We start from the raw sequence: 24,862 nt of genomic DNA on the forward strand, positions 1-24,862 counted from the left end.
TTCATATTCTACATCTGAAGAGCACATTAGATTTTCAAAGTACTGTCATGTGTCATGCGAACCTCAAAACCTCAAAACCTCAAATCCTGGTGACCTAAACTGTCTTAACCTAACTTGAGGGACAAGTGCCGTTAGAGATTGCGATAGAGATAAAGCCACGTCCTCAGTGAGTTGCCCGAGCCTGGGTCCTGGACTCCTGCCGTCCCACCTTTCCTACCAGTCCACGACGCGCTGCCCCAATTCTGTGTCTCTCTCACACTCTGCTCTGTCCCCCACTCACATCGATAGTAGTGACTGGTAAGGACAGCCTCCAACTAATGAGCCTCAGGATGTTCTGCCTCCCTCCTCCTTTGAAATTCTCCAATCGTCTCTTTTCCCGACTACCGGTGACAGTGATCAGCAACATCGACCAAAGTCCCCAGGCTGATTCCAACAGCTCAAAGCAATGGTGGCATCTGAATCGTGTGAAGCCTGTGAACTGGCGGGCACGCTGCTACGAGACCCAGAAAAGGCAAGTATCAGAAACGGGCCAAGTAAAGAAATGGTTTTCTGATCAGCCAACTACATTGTTTAGCTTTGCTAGTGACCAACTTTCATTTTACTTAGACCTGTTCTTTTGTACTTTATCTTCCTTCCAAAATATTTTCATATATATAAACCTAAATCAATAAACTATACTATAATAATATAAATTGCATAACAGTAATTACAATCCTATGTATAGATTATCCTGTTTCCTTCCAAAAAAAGAAAATAAACTTTTATTCAACTTTAGCCCCCAGCGTCTAACAAAAACAATTTCCAGAAATCTGATTAAATTCTGAATTGACCCAATGATCTGAAGCAGGTGTTCTTTACATGGTTTTCTTTTTTTTTTTCCTAGAAAATGCAGAACTCTATCATATTTAGGAGTTGGTAAAAGTTAATAATTTGGGCAATTTAAAGGGATTAAATATGGAGTTACAGTTACATATGCAAATAACAAGTCAACAGGCATTTGATCTAGTTCTTAGCTTTAACTAAACAAGGGGGAAACATCTAAGAAAACAGAAATAAAATATAAACTGGAATAGGGCAAAGGTGTCTTCTCTCCCTCCTGTTACATGAAGCTGAATTTAACTAGTATGTACTGAGACCCCCTTTGACTTTTTTTTTTTTTTTTTTTTGGAGAGGGTGCAGGGGGAGGGAGGTGCAGGGAGGGGCAGAGGGAGAAGGAGAGAGAATCTCAAGCAGACTCCACGTTCACTACAGAGCCTCACGTGGGGCTCGATCTCACAACCCCAAGATCATGACCTGAAATGAAATCAACAGTCAGATGCTTAACCGACTGAGCCACCCAGGTGCCCCTCCTTTGACATTTTCTACTAAAAAAAAAAAAAAAAAAAAAAAAAAAAAAGCTAAAGAAGACGGCAGAATAAAAGGATCCGAGGATCACCTCCTCCCATAAACACACAAAGGCAGCAACTACCCACAATGCAACGCCCTCGGAAAACAGTGGGAGACTGGCTGAGTCTGGCAGAGCAGATCTTCCACAGCAAAAGACGTAAAGAAAAGGCCATATCAAGAAGGGCAGGAGAGGAAGAGCCAGGCGGGAACCAAAGTCCTGGCATGACAGCAACCCACAAAAGGGAGATCACGGGCAGGAAGGCACTCCTTGAGAAGTGGGGGTCAAGCTTCAAATCAGGCACCCCCAGCCCTGGGAACCTGCAGAAAGAGAAGTCCCCATGTCTGGCCTTGAAAATCAGGGGCTTAGCTCCAAGAGCTTTGCAAATCAGCAGAGCTTAACTCCAAGAGAGCCAGAGAGAGATGGGAAACAGAGTCCCTACTTCTAAAGGGCCAGTACCCTGGATCATGCCACCCAACACACCACGGAAGCAGCAGTTTGAAAAGTGCCTGAGGTATACCAGAAGGAGATTTATTGACTAATTTTAGGATGTGTGCCAGACAGGCAAGGATCTGCAGGAGCTTTCTCTGGGAACAGAGGTGCTGCTGGGTGCCATTTTTCTTGCCTTCATTCAGCCTAGCTAGCCAGACACTTGTGAGAACCAGTTCTGACACCCTCCCTCTACCTTGCCAGCAGGCTTGCCCCACACAGATGTTCCCCTGCAGACCCACCCCATCCAACCACACCAGAAGGAGGCCTCAGTCAGAACCAGCGTACATCTGGAGTGACTACTACCATACCACAGCTGGGGGCAGACCCAGCAGGCACCATTGCCCCTCCAAAGCCACTATCACCCTTCCACATCTGTGGGCAGCCTCAGCCATGACCAGCCTCCCCCAACCCTGTGAGCAGCTTCAGTCTGGACTACCACCCTTCCAGGGCAATCCCCTTAGGATGGGGGAGCCAGTTCCATCCAGTAAGATGTTCTCAGAGGCTGCCGCCAGGCCTCTCAGTCAGTGTAGGGGGCAAACCCTGCCAACAGTGCAGCCACAACAGTCCTGGCCAGTCTTTGCAAACAGCGAGGCTGAGGGCTGACCTCACCAGCCAGTGTACCCACAGCCATAGCAGCCCTGCCACAACAGGAGAGCATATGCAGCCCGTACAGAAAGCACTCTGGAGGGCCCGATTCTGCTGACCAGGGGTTACTGCACCACTGGGCACCACAGAACACCTTCTACATAAGGCCGCTGCTTTCAAGAACAGGAGACACAGCTGACCCACTTCATAGAAAAGACACAGTCAGACAAAAATGCGGCAACAGAGGAATATATTCCAAATGATAAGTCAAGACAAAACCCCAGAAAAAGACCAAAACAGATGCAAATAAACAATCTACCTGATAAAGAGTTGAAAGTAATGGTCATAAAGATGTTCACTGAACTAGAGAGAAGAATGGATGAACTCAGTGGGAACTTCAACAAAGAGATAAAAAATATTAAAAAAGCACAAGCAGAACTGAAAAATGCAGTGACTCAAAAAATACACTAGACAGTCAACAGACTGGGTGTTACACGCAAATAATGAATCATGGAACACTACATCAAAAACTAAGGATATACTGTATGGTGACTAACATAATAAAAAATTATTAAAAAAAAAAAAAAAGAACGTAGAAGAACAGACCAATGATCTGGAAGACAGGGTCACAGAAAGCAACTAACTGAACACCAAGAAGAAAAAAGTCACAACATGAAGTGTAACAACATTCTCCCAGAAGCAGAAGATGGCAAGGGCAGAAAACTTATTTGAAGGAATAATAGCTGAAAACTTCCCTGACCTGGGAGAAAAGACAGGCATCCAGGTCCACGAGGCACAGAGAGCCCCAAACAAGATGAAACCAAGGAGGTCCACACCAAGACATGTACAATTAAAATGGCAAAAATTAAATATAGAGAATCTTAAAAGCAGCAAGAGAAAAGCAAACAGTCCCATACAAGAGAAAGCCCATAAGGTTATCAGCTGATTTTTCAGAACTTTGCAGACCAGAAGCAAGTGGCATCATGTATTCAAAGAGTTGAAAGGGAAAAAAAACCCTACAACTAAGAACACTGTACCCAATGAGGTTATCGTTCAGAATGGACGGAGAGAACAGAGTTCACAAGACAAACAAGTTGAAGGAGTCCATCACCACTAAACCAGCCTTACAAGAAATGCTAAAGGGAATTCTCTAAGTGAAAAGAAAAGGCTTTAACTAGACGAAAATTGTGACAGGAAAGCTTCACTGGCAAAAGCAAACACATAGTGAAGGTAGTGTGTCAATCACTTATAAAGCTAGTATGACGGTAAGACAAAAGTAGTAAAATCAATTATATCTACAAAAGTGAGTCAAGGGATACACAAAATAAGATGTAAAACATGACATGACATACATAAAATGTGGGAGTAAAAAAACAGCACTTTTAGAATATGTTCGGACTTCAGTGATACCAACTGAATACAGACAGCTAGATACATGGGACGTTATTCATGAGCCTCCAAACAAAAACCCGTAACAGCTGTAAACAGAGAGAGAGAAGGGAATCCACGCATAATTAATGAAAATCATTAAATCACAAGGAAAGAGAGCAAGAGGAGAAAAGAACAGGAAACTACAAAAACAACCAGCGAACAATTAACAAAATGGCACATACCTATCAATGTCTTTAAATGTAAATGGTCTAAATGCTCCAATCAAGACAGGGTGACACAGTGGATTAAGAAAAACAGGGGCGCCTGAGTGGCTCAGTCGTTAAGCGTCTGCCTTCGGCTCAGGGCGTGATCCCGGCTTTCTGGGTTCGAGCCCCACATCAGGCTCCTCCACTGGAAGCCTGTTTCTTCCTCTCCCACTCCCCCTGTTTGTGTTCCCTCTCTCTCTGGCTGTCTCTATCTCTGTCAAATAAATAAATAAAATCTTTTAAAAAAAAAAAAAAAAAAAACAAGGGGCGCCTGGGTGGCTCAGTCGGTTAAGCATCTGCCTTCAGCTCAGGTCATGATCCCAGGGTCCTGGGATCGAGCCTCACATCTGGCTCCCTGCTCAGTGGGGAGCCTGCTTCTCCCTCTGCCCCTCTCCCCACTGTGCTAGCTCGCGCTCACTCTCTCTCAAATAAATAAAATCTTAAAAAAAAAAAAAAAGCCCCATCAATATACTGCCTACAAGAGACTAACTGCAGACCTAAAGACACATAGACAGACAGACAGTGAGGGGATGGAAAAAGAATTTCCATGCAGAGGGAAGTGGGGGGGGGGGGGAGCTGGAGTACAACGTTTCTATCAGTCAAAATAGAATTTAAAATACACTGTAGCAAGAGATAAAGAGAGCAATTACATAATAAGGGGCTCAATCCAACAAGATGCTATAACAACTGTAAATTTGTATGCACCCAACATAGGAACACCTGAATATATAAAACAAATACTAATGGAGGGGTGCCTGGGTGGCACAGCGGTTAAGCGTCTGCCTTCGGCTCAGGGCGTGATCCCAGCATTCTGGGATCGAGCCCCACATCAGGCTCCTCCGCTGGGAGTCTGCTTCTTCCTCTCCCACTCCCCCTGCTTGTGTTCCCTCTCTCGCTGGCTGTCTCTCTCTCTGTCGAATAAATAAATAAAATCTTTAAAAAAAAAAATACTAATGGAGGTAAAGTGAGAAACTGACAGTAACGCACTAATACTAAAGGACTTTAACACCAAATAATATCAATGGATAGGTCGTCTGAAAAGAAAATAAATAGGGAAACAGCAACTCTGATGATATGAGAAAGATCAGAGCAGAAATAAATGAAAAGAGACACTTTGAAAGATCAATGAAACAAAAGTTTCTTTAAAAAAAAAAGCAAAACTGACAGATCTTTAGCCAGAATCATTAAGGAAAAAAGAGGACTCTGATAAATAAAACCAAAAATGAAAGAGAAGTTAAAACAGACAACACTTCAGAAATATAAAGGATAAGACTACGACAAAAAAATTACATGCCAACAAACTGGACAATCTGGAAGAAATGGATATATTCCTAGAAACATACAATCTTCCAAGACTAAATCAACTGGGACCACATCCAACGAAAAGGCTTTTGTGTAGCCAAGTGAACCATCAACAAAACAAAAAGGCAACCTACTGAATAGGAGAAGATCTTTGAAAGTATATACCTGATAAGGGGTTAACATCCAAAATAAAGAATCCATACAACCCAAGAGCAAAAACCAAATAGTCCAATTAAAAAATGGGCAGAGGACCTGAATAGACCATTTTTCCAAAGAAAACATACCGATGACGAACAGACACATGAAAAGGTAGATACTCAACGCCACTCATCATCAGGGAAATGCAACTCAAAACCACGATGAGTTATCACCTCACACCAGTCAGAATGGCTGGTGTCAAAAAGACAGTAACAAGCATTGGTAAGGATGCGGAGAAAGGCTAACTCTCACGCACACTGCTGGCAGGATTGTAAATTGATGCAACCATTATGGAAAACATGGAGGTTCCCTAAAAAATTAAAAACAGAAATACCATATGACCCAGTAATTCCACTTTTGGGTATTTATTGAAGAAAATGAAAACACTAATTTAAAAAGATATTATGCACACCTATATTTACTGCAGTATTGTAACTGACCCTCGAACAATGTGAAGATTAGGGCGACTGACCCTGCACAAAAAACCCACATATTAAATTTTGACATCCCCAATATTTAATTAGTAATAGCCTACTGTTGAGCAAAAGCCTTACTGATAACCGAAACAGTCGATTAATACATATATTGTATGCTATCTGTATTCAAGGGTCAACTATATTTACAATAGGCAAGATACGGAAGCAACCCAAGTGTCCATCAACAGATGAATGGTTAATTTCATATGGAAGGGTGTTTGCTGGTTTCCATTGTGAAAGAGTTGTATTTAATACCAGTTAAGACTCATCCTGATCTCAGCTTTTCGAGCTAATAATCAGAAGACCTGATTTCAAGAAATAACCCAAGAAGGGTTTTCAAGTAGATTCTGCATATGCTTCTGTTTGTTCTACGCTACAAATCATAATATTGTTACTTGGCAATGTTTTGATGGCTTTGTTCTTACGTCATATACCTTTTTCTCTTGCAAAGACAATGATTGTTACTAACACTGAAATAAGTTGGACAGAGAAAGACAAATACCATATGATTTCACCCATGTGAAGAATCTAAAAAACAAAACACATGACAAACAAGTAAACTTAAAAAAGAAACAGACTCATACATACAGAGAACAAATTGGAGGTGTGGAGGGGAATGGGTGAAATGGATGAAGGGGATTGAGAGGGACACGCTTTCAGTTGTAAAATAAATTAAGTCACAGGGGGCGCCTGGGTGGCTCAGTAGGTTGAGGGTCCAACTCCTGATTTCGGCTCAGATCATGATCTCAGGGTCATGCGATCAAGCCCTGTGTCAGGCAGGTGCTCAATAAATACTCATTAAATGAATGAATGAGTGAATGAATGAGTTACTGGAAGGACCTGAGAGGGTCCATGAACTAAAATTATAGTTAAAGGTCTACAACTTTCATCAGATTTTCAAAAGGGGTCAGGATTAAAAAGAGCTTCAGAACCACTAGCCTGGCAAGTTCTCAGAGATTCAACCCAGTTTCTAGACTATCTTCAAATCCTTAGAATGCAGAGATGTATTTCTGCCTTCACGGGATCACTCATTTCCCAAGTGAAATAAAACTAAAGTTACCACTGCTTACTTCTGCAGTTTCAGAACCTGTGGCTCAGAAAACCGGAAGAAGGGCGCCTGGGTGACTCCCTCGGTTAAGCGTCAGACTCTTGATTTCCGCTTGGGTCATGATGTCTGGGTCATGAGATCGAGCCCCGTGTTGGGCCTGCACTCAGTGCGGAGTCTGCCTGGGAATCTTTCTCTCCCTCTGCCCCACCCCCCACTCATGCAAACACTCTCTCTAAATAAATTCTTAAAAAAAAAAAGGAGGGAGCGAGGAAGGGAGGAAAGAAGGAAGGAAGGAATTTATCCTAAAGAGGTAGCCTATTCATCGTGGCCTCCAGCCCGACCCTTCCTCTTCACAGCTATGTTCCACGTTCCTCTTCATATGGGTTCTCCAGAAGGAGAAAACAAGTGAGGGGGGGTCTTGTTCCTCCCATTCTCAAAGTTGAAACATGTATATAAGGTTTTATCTATTAATGCCATGCCTCATTCTAACAGGGTGTTGCAAAAGCATTATTCACATTAACCAATTTGCTAACTAGGATTAATACTGTGAACATTCCTTAGCATCAAACTGACAATATCAGGTTTTTTTTTTTTTATTTTTGTTAATCCCGTATCTTTAAACACACACACACACACACACACACACACCAAGGTAAAGGATCCACCACCACCACCCCACCCCCACACCCCCACCACCTCCACCCCTGTTGCCCTTCCCACCCCAGATCAAGCTGTCAAGGATGCCCCCACGCATTTCATCCCATCCCCCACTCCCCCCCCCCCCCACTCCCCACAAAGCCTGGCAGGACAGGGTTTGGTAGAAAAGAGAGGCCAGAGACGGGTGGTGGAGAGGGAAAGAAATTAAGGAAGGTGAAAGGAGAGGGGAAAAAAGGCTTTTGCTTTCGGGAGCCACCCATCCCCTGGCAAATACAATCACACTGCTCTAATAAACTGTAGCCAAATGTTAGTAAGTTTCATCCTAGGTAAAACTCACGTATTTAAAGGTCAGTGACCTATTGCCCATTTGTAAAGGTCTGGAAAGGTTATCTGAAGATTTCTTTTACAATTTAGCAGCTTTATCCAAGCACTCTGGGCAATGCCTTAACCTTCATAATCGTATTCCAAACACACATCTGGTTCCTGCTTTACGGTGTATGTCCTGCACTTGCTCCCCTCCATGACCTTGTTCATGCCATCAGCCGCCTGAAAACCACTGCCAAAATACTTTTCATCTTTCTAGGCCCAGCTCAAGTATCACATCACCTCTCGGGGAAGCCAACTCCAGCCCCACCAGCTGGAATCAACTGCTTCCTTTCCTACGCTTCTAAAACGCTCTAGTCCTACCTCTGGTTGCCACCATGATCGAAGCTGGTTAGTCATATACATACTTTGTTGCTCAATTATGAACTTGAGGACACCATATTCACTTGTTCTCCCCAGAACCCCTAGGCCTTATCACACAAATGGGGCTCAAGTAACTAACTTGAGTGTCATAATACAATGCAGAGAAAAATTAAGTAATAATAAGAGTAAATACACAGCCCCCCCCCCCCGCCCCCCCCGGGAAACCAAATGCTACCTCTTTGGAACCTGGAACACTGCTGTGATCTTTTTCCATTATCAGCCATCTGAGAACATTTGGAATGGAGAGATTTTTCCAAGTTGGCCATGGGTTCACAAATCTGCCATCCTTTCCTTTCTTCGATTTAGTTACATCTTCCTCTAGTCTGTAATCTAGTTTGAAACTTTTCCTGGAAAACCTGGAAGAATCACTTCCTACAGAGCTCCGGGCTGAATTCTGGCGTTTTCTTACTGCTTCTTTAGGGTACTGGCTGCTTGTCATCAGGGATTGGCTGCTTTCATTTTCATCCATGTCCTTTTCAGAACTAAAAAAAACAGAAGGGGGAAAAAATACTGAATTTAACATAAAGGCATTAAAACTTATTACACAGCATCCGTAGTATTATTTCTCAGCCAATAGAAATTTCCTCAAACTTATAAAAACAGCATGTCTCTATCAGCTCAAACTTTCTTCCTGCAAAATGCAATTTCTGAATGCAGTATTACTGCTTGCTAAATAGAAAAGATGTTTGCTTTACCTATTCCTGCTGAAGCTTTTAAATATTCCTTATCTGCTGTAATCCAAAGCAATGTCCATCCACCAGGCAGCATTTAAACACGGAATTTTCCATTTCAATGATATCTTGTACAATTAAAGAACCCTACTGAATTTGTAGTATTTCCATACCTGAATTTAAAATATTATTGTTAAAAACACACAGTGAGAAGGACTGCCGTAGTTTCTTGAGAATAACTCAGTACTCCCGGTGATTTACATGTAACTTCACTAGGCCTACCCATTTTTACTTTGAAGATAATCTGTCACCAATTCCCCTAAAAAACACACTGAGTTCAGATCCCAGGAAAGGAGACAATAACATTAATGGAGACACATTTCAATAAGGTATTTACGTGGTTAACCGTGCAAATTTGAGTTAACTCAGATTTAGAACTGCCAAGACAGTGTAGTGACCTTGGGTAAGTTTCCTACCCTCTCTGGGCCTCGATTTCCTCATCCATAAAATGGAGATAACAAAACCACCTGTCTAAGGTTTATTGAGAGGTTTAAAAAAAAAAAAACACCATAGAACATGTATATAACAAATGCACCACACATACACATGGTACGAGCTCCACGACTGCTAACTGTTGACCTTATTACTCGTACCACAACCACCACTTAACTCACGGAACCGAAATCCTTCATTCTGAACTATGTAGGTACTCCAGACACATAAAACTGATGATGTATTAAGAATATGCATTTATCCAGGGGCACGGGGGTGGCATAGGACTCTTGATTTTGGCTCAGGTCATGATCTCAGGGTCTGAGATCGAGCCCCGCCCTGGGCTCCATGCTCAGCAGAGGTCTGCTTGAGATTCTCTCTCCCCCTCCCTCCCTGCGCTCCCCCTGCTTGTGTGTGGGCGCCCATGCTCTCTCTCTCAAATCTTTTAAAAAGGAAAAAGAAAGAATATGCATTTACAGGGACATCTGGGTGGCTCAGTCGGATAAGCATCCGACTCTTGATTTTGGCTCAGGTCATGATCTCAGGGTCATGAGATGCAGCCCTGAGTCGGGCTCTGTGCTCGGTGGGGAGTCTGCTTGAGGAGTCTCTCTCCCTCTCCCTCTGCCCCTCCCCCTGCTCACGCATGTGCACACACTCTCTCTAATAAATAAATCTTTCAAAAAAGAATATGTGTCAATCTACCATGAATTTCATTTCTTTCCTATTCTATAAAACAAACATTTGCTTTCTGTCCAGTTTAAATACAATGCATGCACATAATACACTTCATAACCCTAACAAAATAAACACAACTGAAAGCCAAATATTTTTATGGCCACAATGATGTTTACCATAGAAATACTGTCCAGGAGGGAAAGGGAAGGAACACAAACGCTAGGATGAACACAGACACTGAATTAAAACTATTTTTCCAAACCGTCTATAGTAAAATAGTCTATGGTCTGGGGACTAATCGGTGTTAAGAAACCACGGCCGACAAAAGCTTCAGCACTCACGGTTGCCACTCAGCCCCCCCACCCCCTGACTGCTGGAGGGCTGAATGGCTAAGAGAGCCTCACGAATTTTGTACCTTAGCCAAATAACCTTTTTAATCCTCAATTTTCTCATCTCTAAAATACCTACTTATCTCCTAGGGGTTCACAGGATCAAATGACAGAATGTCCATAAAGGGACTGCCACTCACCAAATGCTAATTCTGGTTTCCCTAATCTTGCGAACTGGCCACCTATTTCAATGCTTTAAATTCTAAAAATTATTTTTAAAGTCAGATCTGATAAAACAAAAGGAAAAACCTCCAGAAGACTCTGTTGGTGCTCAGAATGAGGGCAAAGGTCAGTAAGAAGATGGTCCGTGAGGGTATTTCTGGCCCTGCCCACACTCTGCTCTGCTCCAAACACAGGCCTTCCTCAACTTCCTCAAATGCATCAGGCTCCCACCTCAGGGCCACGTCTTACCATCACGGGGCCTTTGCACATGATTTTTAAAATAGCCTTCAGTACCTGGACACAGATTCACAGGATTATATACGACCGTGAAAGTGTTCAAACAACACGAAATGCTGGCACTATGCACTGTGTGAAATGATCCGGAAAAAAACAGGACATGAAAACCTGAATTGTAACAATCTGGACTTGTTCTCTTGGAGGAAAAGTACTGGCAGTCCACGCAGTGAACGTGCAAAGTGAGGAGCTCTGCCAACAGGTGCTCCAGTGACGAAGTGAGCCTCCGCGACGCAGGCGCCTGCCTGAGCACTGGGACACGTGAGAAGGGACCTCATCAACTCTCAGTGTTCTGGCCGCTCTGGAGGGCACAGCAACAATCCCACAAGGGTCATCTTCAAACACCAAAGATAAAATGATGGGAAGAACAAGGGCTGAAGAAGAGTGGGTTCTGGGTAGGGTCCTACTAGTAACTCGCTTTCAGCTTTGTAAATTCAGACAAACCCCGTAACATAACCAGGCTGGAGTTTCCTTAATTAAACGTAGCATATCTCCTCCTCATTTCTGGTTATAGATTTCTCTCCGAATTTAACACGTAAAAATCCAGCCTTGATCTCGGGCCAACAGTAAGCGAAAGGAGATGTGCGTACTCATGAATACATATACATGGTAAACAACTTGTGTTTTAAAAGTGAGTTCAAGGGGCGCCTGGGTGGCTCAGTCGTTAAGTGTCTGCCTTCGGCTCAGGGCGTGATCCCAGAGTCCTGGGATCGAACCCTGCATCAGGCTCCTCCGCTGGGAGCCTGCTTCTTCCTCTCCCACTCCCCCTGCTTGTGTTCCCTCTCTTGCTGGCTGGCTGTCAAATAAATAAAATCTTAAAAAAAAAATAAAAAATAAATAAATAAATAAAAGTGAGTTCAAAACTTGAACATCTTTCCATGACGTTGATTTTCATCCAATTTAAGGCACCATGAATGGTGCACACTGTTGTTTTATGTGCCACTAAGACTGTAAAAATATTATCAATTGTAGGACCACCCATTACATGACCTAACCTGGTATCAGTGGTGTTCACATATACATAAAATGCCTGTCAACATTGATGAAATATGCCAGTTTTATATATGGGGATGCAGATTTTGGAAGAGGAGCAAAAACATCAGCCTTGGTAATTAAATATAATCAGAACCGCAATTAATGTGTTGACCCTCCTCTACTCTGTCAACAACAGCTAACTTTCTGAACAATAGCCAAATTTGGACTAAAAGCTAGAATCCAGAAGCAGATTTAAACAATGCCCTATGACAACCAACATAAAATATAAATGCTCTTTTTTAAAGAACAATTTGTTATAAAAAGGACAACATAAATTCCATCTAGTAATTATCATTACATTCTCTACATTTCTTTGAAGATTAATTGCCTACTTAACAGGAGAAGGACTTACCCCAACGTCTCTAACCAAAGAGAGATCTGAGCTGTGACATTTGGTGAAGACAAGTCTGCCAAGTACAAATATTTTATTTCAATAACTGCACACATGGGTAGAACGCTTTCAAAAAACAAGGACTCTCTATTTCAAAAGCAAATGTTTTATCCTTTCTTCCTTTGACATTTAAAATTTGCCAGCTGCCTAGAATTGAATGCATTGCTTTATCACTTAGAAACTTAAAGAAAAAAATTGCATTAGTACGATGTATGTTTAAGATTTCAACATGCTCATAAATCATGACATTGCAAATCATTATTCCTAGAGGTGACATTTAATAAATACTAATTGAGTGACTATCCATTACATACCAACAAAGATGCTGACATGAAAATTGGAAAACACTCAGAACTATATTTTCAGATATCTAAAATAACAGGAAATTCACCATTTTATATTTGCAGTTCTAGCTTTAGTGAAAAGCGTCCTTTTAACATAATCCTAGATAACATAGCTAATGAAACTATTTCAATTCACTGAAGTGTCTGCAAGGGGCTTCCCCAGGTTCAATTAAACTCCCTCCATCCCTCACAGACAACACAGACTTCCCCACATGCATTCAGGAGTCTGGTAGGGAGGGGCGATATGTCCAAGCGTGGGAAGTACACTGGGTAATGAAAGGGAGAATGTTCTGTGGGAGGTATGAACAGCCCATACATCAACAAAGAAAGTACTGCGTTGTTTGTTATCAGTGAATTTCTCTTTTTTTTTTCCTCACTTTGTTGACTTAACAACCAGTTTCACTAAAAAGTTAAAGGAAAACAAAGCAAATAGCTTAATATACAAGACCTGGGAGCATACTAAAAATAAGTTGTGACAACTTTTAATAATTTTTGAGTCAAAAATATATTAGAATACATATGTGTATACATATATACGTAAAATACATTTAGATAAATGTGTATATATGATATAAATCTATCTATCACACCAAACAACCTTCACGAAAGTGAAAGAACATTAGCTGGGGCTGCAGAAGACAGGACTCCAGCTTTACCACTAACTAGCTAGAGATTATCATGGGGAAAGTAACTTAACCTGTCTCAACCTGACCTTACTCATCTGTGAAATAGAGATAACTACCAAATGTCTCCCTGAAGGGCTGTAATGAGGACAGTGACATCATGGGTTAGTATTCCCAAGCACTATCCAAATGCAAATTGTGACAACTACTATTATTAAAGTTCAGTAGAAACAAGGAATATGATAACTAGAACCTTTTGATCCAATTGAGCTGTTTTTCAAGTAAAAGAACATTCTAGAATTCCAGGCAGACTTAAAAACAGATTGCTGAAATTGTTCTTTCCTTAAAAATTTTATGTTAAAAGTATTTTTATAAAAAAATCTAAGTTTCCTGGTCCTTTATAAAAATCAAAATATTTTCCTGTGTTAAGAACTTTAAATTTGTCCTATAAGGTGTTCATCTGATTATAGACAGAAAAATTACTTCAACAAATGATCAAGTTAATTCACTTATCAGGACCCACAGAACGGAAGCTGCCCGTGTGGCCTGGCCCACAGATCTAAACCCAAGTCAGCCTGCACTCATGGGAAACCTTGTCAAGGAATCCTATCACCATCCTCCAACTCAGCTGAGCGAGCTTACCTTACCCCAAAAACAGGATTTGCTAGCCCATTAAGAAAATCCCTGACCTCCTAACCAATCATGCCCTATTTCCACATTGCCTCTTCTGTGCTCTATAAAATGGACTCTTGCAAAAAAAATTCCTCAGGAAGAGTGTTCCACTGCTTTTGAAGCACTATACACCCCAGACCCATGTGTTTTTTTCCCTTAAAATAAGGACATGGAATTTTTTAAAAAGATTTTATCCATTTAGCTGAAAGAGAGAGTGTGCATGTGCACACATGAGCACAAGTGGGGGGAAGCCGAGGGAGAAGCACTCAGGACTCGATCCCAGGGTCCTGAAATCATGCCTGAGTCAAATGCAGACGCTTAACCAACTGAGCCACCCAGGCTCCCCAGGACATGGAATTTGTTACTAAATTGTGTTCTGTCATCTGACAGAAGTAATTCACAAAGAAATGCTACCTTACCAAAAGCACCAAAGACTCAGAATTGATAGTTTTGAGAAGAGTTAGTGCAGAACTCAACCTGACTCTCCAGGAAACCAACTAGAGAACATGTTTTCTTTTCAAAAGCTAATCAAGGACAACAAATGTTCTTGATTACAGAACAGGCTTTGAAAATTCTTTGCTATTTGACAAAATGCAATATATTGAATTAAAAAGTCATTTTACAGGCTATTAAAAGATTTTAAGTCACGGGATAACTGGGCGGCTCAGGTGGTTAAGCATCTGCCTTCGGCTCAGGTCGTGATCCCAGGGTCCTGGGACTGAGCCCCACATCAGGCCCCTTGCTCAGCAGGGAGCCTGCTTGTGCTCGCTCTCTCCCTCTCTCTCACACACAAATATTTTTTAAAAAAAAAGATTTTAAGTCACCAAAATACATACACTGTAGGTGATTCCTCTATAATAAGAGTTTTTCCTATAAGTAAATAAGAAAGCAAAGCTCTGATTAGAATTAGAAACAATGAACAAGGCAGCTTAAGACCAAAGCCCATTCTAAAATACCACCCACGGCACCGCAACTGGAATCCTTAGGATAATCCTACTAAAATGGCAGGTTAGGGCAAATTGAGAAAACATGCATAAAGCAGGATGTTTACTGAAATGACAGTTATCACCTCAATATCTTAAAAATAATGCAAACGATAAGTTCAGATTCGTTTCTGGTGTAATCAGTAACACCTAAATGATGTAATTAGTTAACTGAAAAGATTGGGGAATATGGGGAGGAAAGACTAGCTTGATACTTGAGAAACCTAAGTGTATCCTCAGATTGAGGATACAATCTGTTATGTGACCTTTTCATTCATTATTCCTTCAGCCAAGATGTGAACAAAAATATACTTTCAAAATGTGGCCTCTCTCCCGGCTCTGTCTCAATCCAATATGCAAAAAGAAAGCTTCTGGTTTTTAAAGTATAACCCATAAAAATATATATCCCATAAAGAAAATGAAGGAAGGGGCGCCTGGGTGGCTCAGTTGGTTAAGTGTCCAACTCTTGATTTTGGCTCAGGTCATGATCTCAGGGTTGTGAGATCGAGCCCCACATCATGCTCTACACTGGGCACGGAGCCTGCTTCAGATTCTCTCTTTTCCTCTCTCTTCGCCCTCCCCCCTGATCACGCACACACAAATGCACTCTCCCCCCACCCCCCAAAAAAGAGAGAAACTGGTCTTCATAGATCCTTGATGAAAAGAAAGGGTAATGAGGAGAAAAGCATTCTCTTTTACTTCCGGTTTCAGTTCTGGTCCCAACTTTTACTATACTGATCTTCCTCTACTTACAACAGGGGGGCATTCCCAACAAACCCATCCTGAAGTTGAAAATATTCAAAGTTGAAAATCAACACACTCATTTAACATACCTAACCTACCAAACCTCACAGCTTAGCCCAGCCTACCTTGCACATGCACAGACCGCTTAGTCCGCAGTTGGGCAAAATCATCTAACACAAAGCCTGTTTTGTAACAAAGCGTTGAACAGCTCATGTATTTATTGAATACTGTACTGAAAGTGAAAAACAGAATGGTTGTGTGGGGGAGAGAACGGCTGTTAAGTGTGTCGGTTGTTGACTCAGGATCACGGGGCAACTGGGGGCCTGGTAGCTGCCAGAATCATACCATGAACCATCAGCCCAGAACAGTTCAAAATTCAAAGTACAGTTTCTACTGACTATGTATGGCTTTTCCACCATCATAAAGTTGAACAATCGAAAGTCAAACCATAGTAAGTCGAGACTGTCCACATGGAAGTTTTTAAGCTTTAAAAAGTCACTTAACTATTGAGGCGTCTGGGTGGCTCAGTTGGTTGAGCATTGGACACTTGATTTCGGCTCAGGTCGTGATCTCGGGGTTGTGGGATGGAGCCCCAAAGTCGGGCTCCACGCTCAGTGCAGAGTCTTCTTATCCCTCTCCCTCTGCTCCTCCCCCTACCCCGCACTCTTTCAAATAAATACAGTTTAAAAAAAAAAAAAAGTCACTTACTATCATTAAGACTCTCTCCATCTGTAAAATGAGAGGCCTGAGCCACAGCCTTAAGGTCCCTTCAACCTCCCTAATTGTAACACACTGTCTGTACCAGAGAGCCTGCTCGGGCCATGGAAGAGCTGCCCCCCCCAACGTGGCCGCCACTGTGGTGTGCCCCTCCCAAGTTCTGCTCCCTCGTAGGAAGTTCCCAGCTAAAGTTAGCTCAGATGCAGCCACCTTCCCAGGCTGGGTTAGCAGGGGATAAGCACAGTATTTTCCATCGGAGAACAGCAACGTTAGCTACTTAGAGAAAGTGTAGTTTCACGGGTTTATCAGACAGACCAGGAGATTATTTAGAGCTTAAAATATTTCAGAAGAGATTTCATGACCAATCTGATAACCAAACAGGCATTCGATTTCACCCTTTAAAAAGATTTCAGATATAATTTGTAAGGGCCTATACTTCAATCATTTCTAGAGACATTTACCAAACACTGTTTGAATGTCTACTGTATCTAAATTCTAGCAAAAACAAAACAAACAAAAACAACACATCATAAGCAACCCTACAGATTTTGGAGAAATAGGTTTACAGAAGTGTCAGCTATGAATACCAAAAACTATAGTTTTTAGAACAAGCCATTTCCAAAACAAATGGCCCGAATACTTTTCCTTATACGCTGATGAGAAGTTCTGTGATCCACAGCGTCAGGGACACAGAAGAGGCTCATAAGCTTCTGAACGCAGCCAACCAGTTACGGGGCCCTGGTGTCAACACAGAGGGTGATGGAAAGCAGGGCAGGCACCAAAGAGGTTGCCCGAGCCCCTGATTCATGTACAAAGGAATATGGCAGAAAGACAGATATGAGTCTGCCCTTGATGTCACCTCATCAATCCTTCATGAGAAAAAGGTAAATGACAACAAACCAACCAACAGTGGGGCTTTTACAAGGAAGCAAGGCCCAGGGCACTGCTGAGGTCAGACCCTGTTCGGCCCCTCTGCTGACAGTGTAGTGGCAGGTTCAGAGTGGCACCATGTGACATCCCCAAAAGGTCAACTAACATAATCCTGAAGTTCAAAGGAACTTCAAGTTCAACTCTGTATATATTTTTTTAAAGATTTTATTCATTAGAGAGAGAGCGAGCACGCACATGCGCACGCACACGCACGAGGAGGGGCAGAGGGGAGAGGGAGAAGCAGCCTCCCCGCTGAGCAGGGAGCCTAATGCGGGCCTTGATCCCAGGACCCCCGAGGTCCTCAACTCAGTATATCTTAAGAATACCAAGAATACCAAGAAACAGGGCCTCCCGGGCGGCTCAGTCGGTTAAGCGTCTGCCTTCGGCTCAGGTCATGATCCCGGGGTCCTGGGATCAAGGTCCGCATCGGGCTCCTTGCTCAGCGGGGAGCCTGTTTCTTCCCCTTCCCTCTGCCTGCATCTCCCCCTGCTTGTGCTCTTTCTTTCTCCCTGTCAAAATAAATAAATAAAATCTTTAAGAAAAAATGGATATAATTAAAATATACTTGAATCAAGAAAAACTATATTACCAGGAAAGGAACAAAAAAAATTTAAACATTTTACAATAAATACCTCCTAACTTGGCAGGTATCCCTGTCACCTCTAAGTCTTAGTTTCTTTGTCTGATGCCCATTCATTGTGGTATTGGACAGAACATACGTAATCCTTAGCCCAGCGTCTGGCACACAATAAGCCCACAATGACCGTAAGCCACTACCTTATTATATTCTAAGCACATAATCCATTTTTAAATTTCTGCACTAATAAAATATGGGAGCTGAGGGTAACAGCATGAATAAACTGAAATGAAATAAACTCTGGAATGTGTTTTTGTTCTTTTATTTGAGTAAAAGCAACCCTGGTCTTCCTGGAATTCATACAACTCAAAACAAATATGAAACCGCAGTTCTCCACAGGATTCCTATGCGAAACCATAGGTCCTTGTGGCCGGAGCAACTCTCCAAATTCACCAGGAGACCCTTCTTAAACCCTGAACAGTGCCCTCATTCTGAAAATAATAATCCTCACTCCCTTCACCCCCTTATCTCCCCTGACTGCCCCCCCCCACCCCGGGAGAAAAATGTGCAAACTCAGGATACTAACAGTGGCCACACCTACAATCAGCACCCTCCCCAGAGCGGAAGCCCCAGTTAGCAAGATTCTTTGGCTCAAAGGAAAAGCTTTCCATCACAGGAGCAGGCAAAACAGGCAAGCTAGGCCAACTCTGGCTAAATGTCCCCTAAAGCATTTCAGTGTCTTCTATCTCCAAACCAAGCGACTACTAGTCTCGGGGTTCTCCCACTTCCCCCTCCAGTGGTCAAAACAGGTTATTAAGGATCTGATCTCTAGTGTAACTGATAGGTAGCAGTGGGACTCCTAAGTATTTTCAAGCCAGCTGGGCACAAGGCCTTAAACCTGGGACTCTCAAGGCTGGCTGCCCATCAGAATGACCTATGGTTTAAAAACTCTACTTGAAGCTACTGAATCAAAATGTCAGGTGGGGGTTCCCCGGATAGTTTTTAAAGGCTCTGTGGGTGACCCCAATACACAGGCAGGGTTACGAATGGCTACTCTGAATTAGTCACTGGCATAAAAGTAGGACAGGCATTGAAGAACGACCAAAGGGACTTTCCTGTACTCCCAGATGTATGCTAGCCTGGCAACTGCCAGCCATCAGGCCTACTCTTCCTCCCTGCCCCACACTCCAAGTTAGAGAAGGCGCAGAACCCCAAGTTGACCACACGGGGCTGGGCCTGGGAAGACCGCATGGCTAAGAGCAAAGTCTGATAGGTCACAGACTTGGATTCAGTCCAGCTAAGTCACAAATTTGACTCGGGGCTCCCAGGAAGCCAAACCAAAAGAAAAAGAAACACAATCAATGGTGAGTCACGTGGTCTATAATAACCCACGGCAGCCTGTACATGAGGAGTGGTCAGTAAATATTTATGGGAATGAATAAACGAAGAACAGGAGCTTAATCTCCTAATTATTCTTCACTGGGACCGAGTTAATTGTTCTTAAAGACTCACTGGGAATCAAATTATATGAGAAGCAAAAGTAACCGAAGGACAATGAGACAAAAGCCAACAGAGGGCGTTCCTACCACTAATTACGGAAATAAAAACTGAAAAATCCTGGGGAATTCTTGAGGCCTTGAATTCTATGGTGGTAAAGTTGTGACCTAGTGGTAAAGATTAGAAGATGCCAGGGCATCTGGCTCAGACGGTTAAGCGTCCGACTCGGTTTCAGCTTAGGTCATGATCTCATGGTCTTGAGATGGAGTCCACATCGGGCTCTGTGCTGTGCTGAGCTGAGCATAGAAGCTGCTTAGGATTCTCTCTCTCTCCTCTCCCTCTGCCCCGCACCCTCCATGCTGTGTCTCTCTCAAAAAATACATAACATTTTTAAGATTTTATTTATTTATTCGACAGAGATAGAGACAGCGAGAGAGGGAACACAAGCAGGGGGAGTGGGAGAGGAAGAAGCAGGCTCATAGCGGAGGAGCCTGATGTGGGGCTTGATCCCATAACGCAGGGATCACGCCCTGAGCCGAAGGCAGACACTTAACCGCTGTGCCACCCAGGCGCCCCAAAAAATACATAAAATTTTTTAAAATGTTCTAGGTGCGCCTGGGTGGCTCAGTTGTTTAAGAGTCCGCCTTCGGCTCAGGTCGTGATCCCAGGATCCTGGGATGGAGCCCCATGTCGGGCTCCTTGCTCAGCGGGGAGCCTGCTTCTCCCTCTCCCTGCCACTCCACTGCTTGTGCTTTCTCTCTCTGTGTCAAGTAAACAAATCTTTTAAAAATAAATAAAAAATAAAATTAAATTAAAAATGCTCTAAAAAACAGCAAAACAAAAAAACTAGAAGAGGCCTACAATAAAACCGAGTCCCCCCCTTTTCTCTTCAGTAACAGAGCCCCAGTTTTACTTCAGGTTGCTAGCTATGCATCAGCTAAATGACCACCTTTCCTACCTTTCCAACCAGGGATTAGCCACACTGATGACACCTTGTGATACAAGCAGAAGTCTTCCATGATGCTTCTGGAAGTCTCCTTAAGGGCAAGGGAGACACTCCTTGATTTTTCCCGCATCTTGCTGGCCGGAGCCACCCAGAGGGTGAGGGTCACTTCCTAGGAATGGTGCAAAGAACTAGGACTTCAGGGGCCACCATACCCACCCTGAGTTTTCCAGCTCTAAGCTTCCTAAAACGAATCCCAACTGAGACAATAACCATAGCTGTGAAGTTCAGGGAAGCTATGGAAACACATCACCCTTCCTAATCAAACACGGGTACACCGCACGGCACACGTGACGGCTGTCGTTACTGCTTACTAAGCACTTACTATGGGTCACTTTAAATATATTCATCATCTCATTCAATCCTCAACATTCCCAGGAGGCGGAGATCATCCTTATGTTAAAGGTGATGTAACAAAAGGTTGATGGAGTTTTAACAGCTTACATAAAGTCAAAAAGCTGGTTAACAGTCGGGCCTGGAGAGCCAATCCAAGTTGAATCGGATTCCAGAGCCCGTCACTGCTCTTTCCACTAATCATGTTGAATCTGCAAAAATCCAATAAATTTTTCTTGAACAGATACCAGGTTCAAAGTTAGCAGCATAGAGCCAACAGTCACAGTCTCGCTGGCAAGGCTAGCCTTTTTTTCTTTTTTTTGCTTTCAACGATGTCCTCTTTTTTCCCTTTCAAAGTAAAAAGCACTTAGTTCCCTGATAAGTTCCCTTATAAATATAACTGCCCTTTTAATTTTATACATGGAGATTTCAAACGTGACCTATTTAATCACTAAAGTGTTCTCGTTTAAAGTTACACAGAAAAGAACAAATGATTTATATAGTTCTATAGTCCATATAAACAGATAATATAGAGGCGGCCTTGAAGATATTTTCCCTGCCTTTGAGAAGAGGTCTTTGAGTTCATCCAGCATATAACCACCTGGCATTTTATCCTTCCAACTGGGAAGGACTGCTAATCAAGGTCGATGAGGAGACGCCTTCGGCAGGGGGACCAACACGTCCAGGGTGCCCAGAGCATTCCCAGTTATAGCACGGAGAGTCCCCCATCCTGAGAACCAACTCAGTCCCAGAAAAACCTGGAGGAGTGATCACTCTATGGTCTCGGGCTACCATCTAAATGCAGTTAGGTCTTCAACAAAATCTACTAAAATGTGAGCAGTTTATGGTAAATTGGAGATGACCATTATTACAAAGTGTGATTTAAGATATTCAGGCAGCTAAGCAAAAATGAATTACAAAGCTCTACATATTCATGCTTAACCACAAGAACGTTGCCGAGAACATCCGGAGTTTGTCAAATTCTTCATTGTGATGATATTCAATATGCCCACCAGCCTTCATATTCAGCCAGTTACATAAGCTCTGAGCAGCACACGTGCAATTACACCCAACGAACATCTCATCTACAGGTCCAACTGAGACACTGTACGAGCAAAGAATGAGAGAAGAATCACCTTTCATCCAAGAATGTTAAAGTACCTCATCCCTGTGAAATGGGAGAAAAGTCTCATTTTGAGGTTTCAGTTTTGCGGTATCCCGATAGGCTAAAAACTCTTGCAAGAGTAGAAACAGGAAATCTGTAAATTAAAGAGGTTGGACCAGTACATACTAAAGTCCTTTCTAACCTGAACACTCCATGACTAAAGTTCATCACTGTGTGACCCCTTTACTTTACAGATGAAGCAAGTCAGGCCAGAGGGTTACATGACATTCCAGGGGTCCAGCTGTGGCTGGAGATAGAGCCTGGGCTGTTTATTAGCCATGCTCTCATCCTAATTATGTTTAAAAACACTTGGACCGGGGCGCCTGGGAGGCTCAGTCAGTTAAGCGTCTGCCTTCGGCTCAGGTCACGAACCCGGGGTCCTGGGATCGAACCCTGAATCAGGCTCCCTGCTCAGCAGGGACTCTGCTTCTCCCTCTCCCTTCCCCCACTTTATCCCCCCCCCCAAATAAATAAAATCTTAAAAACACTTGGAACAAAGAGCATATGATCAGCATAAAAAGATAAAGGACACATTTCACCTCATGTAGGGTATTTTACTTAGTTTAACTCATGAACAGATAAATGCGCCGTAACTTTTTTAAAAAAGGGAGTCTAGAAACTCTTTAAACTATCATTAGTTACTTCAGCCATATAACAGCACAATATTCTGAATATATACACAGTACTTCTTTTCACAAACTCACCAAACAAGCCAAAGGAAGAAACACAGTGACTTGAGAACAAACATCTTTGTAGTTTGAAGGACCCTCAAAATACAGAAAACTTTACAAACTAATTATTGTTGCTGTCCAGGTGTCCAAGCATCGGGGTCTTGTAAGCAAAACAAACAAGCACCTTACCAGTTTACGGGGTGCCAGAAACAACGAGGAAGCTTGAGGTTTCTTTATTCTGACAACTTTACTCTTAAAAATGAGAGATTACAAACAAGCACGGAAGTATACAGGCAGTTCCTGTTCAGCCAATACGTTACCGTCCCTTAATCTGGGAAGACCCCGATTTAGAGAAACCTGAAAATCTGCTGCCTTCAAGGGAAAAGATGGAGTTATTTAATAACTACATACTGAGTTATTTCTCAATCACATTTTTGAATTAATGCTGATCCATCCACATGCCATCTGTGTACCTCTATAACTGATGATACCGACCCCTCACGAACAGGCTTAGGGGTGTCATCTATGGCTGTAATGCTGCCCAAAGCTTGCTGGGCCACCCCACTTGACCCTGGCTTCATTGGAAACCCTTTCTAGCAAGGGGCAGCAAGGGATATTCCTGCGTAAGACCAGAGCTGCTGTGCTAACGGACTTTCAATAAAACCTTCCAGGCTCTCAGGTTCCTGTTTGCCTCATCTGTGGAACAGGGTTAATAACTTCACATGTTATATGTCTATTAAATCAAACTAATAATACGTAAATATTTGAAAGGGCTTTGTAAGTTATAGTCATAATACTTGTAATACGTTATCTAACCAACTGAGTTGACAAAAGACTATTTCTGACATAACAAAACTGCCCCTGGGGTCCTATGAATTCATACATAATGTGCCACAAAAGTCTTAATATTTAAATACACAATAAATGGTTACTAATCCAAAAGACAAGTCAAGCAAAGCGCTACCAATTATAGATACGTAGAATTCTTCAGTAATATAGCGGTTAGAATGGTATATTACTTGAACCTTATGATGGAAATCACATTTTTTTTTTTAATTTACTCATTGGAGGGGGAAAGGGGGAGTGGGAAGCGCAGAAGGAGAGGGAGAGAATTTCAACCAGCCTCTGCACTGAGTGGGGAGCCCAACTTTGGGGCTGGATCCCACGACCCTGAGATCATGCCCTAAGCAGAACCAAGAGTCGGACATTTACCTGACTGCACCACCCAGGCACCCCACGAGTGATTTTTTTTTAATGCCAATTTTATACATGCTCTCACAGGCCTTCAGGATAAAGGTGCTCATTAAAAATTAATTACACGCACAGTTCATTTCCCCAATAATACTTCAATGCAAACACTCTTTACTGGTATGCTTTTCAATCTAAAATGCCAGATCAACACAGCCCCCCCAGCTACAGTCATATTTTTATTTACATAAAAAGAGTAGAATGGAATGGAAAAACCCTCTACATCCACAGCAATCTAGCACTACCAAAAAAAAAAAAGGCAGAATGAAACATAATCAAAGGCAAATAGTACTTTTCCAAGCACAGACAAAATGTTCTTTAAAATCCCTTTTCCCAAACTCATAAGTACTAAAGGAACATAATACCCTTTTCAAACAAACATAAGAGGATGACTGTATCAACTAAAACAGAACCAAAACCCTACAATGGAATGCTTATATTAAAGTGTCATTCGTACAATCATCCCTGGACTAATTTAAAAATCAAGTTTTACAATATGAAATCTGTACAATTTAACTTGGAATTGTGAGCAGAAAATAGGGTATGAGACATACCCTAAGTATTTTTCCCTCTTGTAGCCTTATAGAAATTCTTGCAGCAGGAAAAGCTGCAGAATGTAACAAAAAATTTTTTTGAAAATTGGAACTGTATTTCCAGTTGACTCACAACAGTTTTAATTGAAGTCAATCTCTCTTAAATTCTTAAACAAGTACACTTGCC

The 24,862-nt window shown here is 42.4% G+C and overlaps 1 protein-coding gene across 4 annotated transcripts in view; it reads right to left on the reverse strand.

Annotated features, from left to right (window-relative positions):
* Positions 1-24,862, reverse strand: part of NAPEPLD (N-acyl phosphatidylethanolamine phospholipase D) — a 75,675-nt gene that overhangs the window by 22,936 nt on the left and 27,877 nt on the right. For 3 of the 4 annotated variants that reach the window (XM_087861159.1, XM_045793415.2, XM_045793416.2), the window contains exon 2: positions 8,702-9,008. In XM_087861159.1, coding sequence (XP_087717285.1) covers positions 8,702-8,995 — 294 coding nt within the window. In that variant the 5' untranslated portion in view covers positions 8,996-9,008. Of the gene's footprint in view, positions 1-8,701; positions 9,009-17,983; positions 18,108-24,862 lie in introns of those variants that run through there. The other variant, XM_087861158.1, reaches the window with a different exon arrangement.

Source organism: Ursus americanus, chromosome 3 (genome assembly GCF_024610735.1).
Source record: "Ursus americanus isolate L20-20 chromosome 3, mUrsAme1.1.p, whole genome shotgun sequence".
Lineage (NCBI taxonomy): Eukaryota > Metazoa > Chordata > Mammalia > Carnivora > Ursidae > Ursus > Ursus americanus.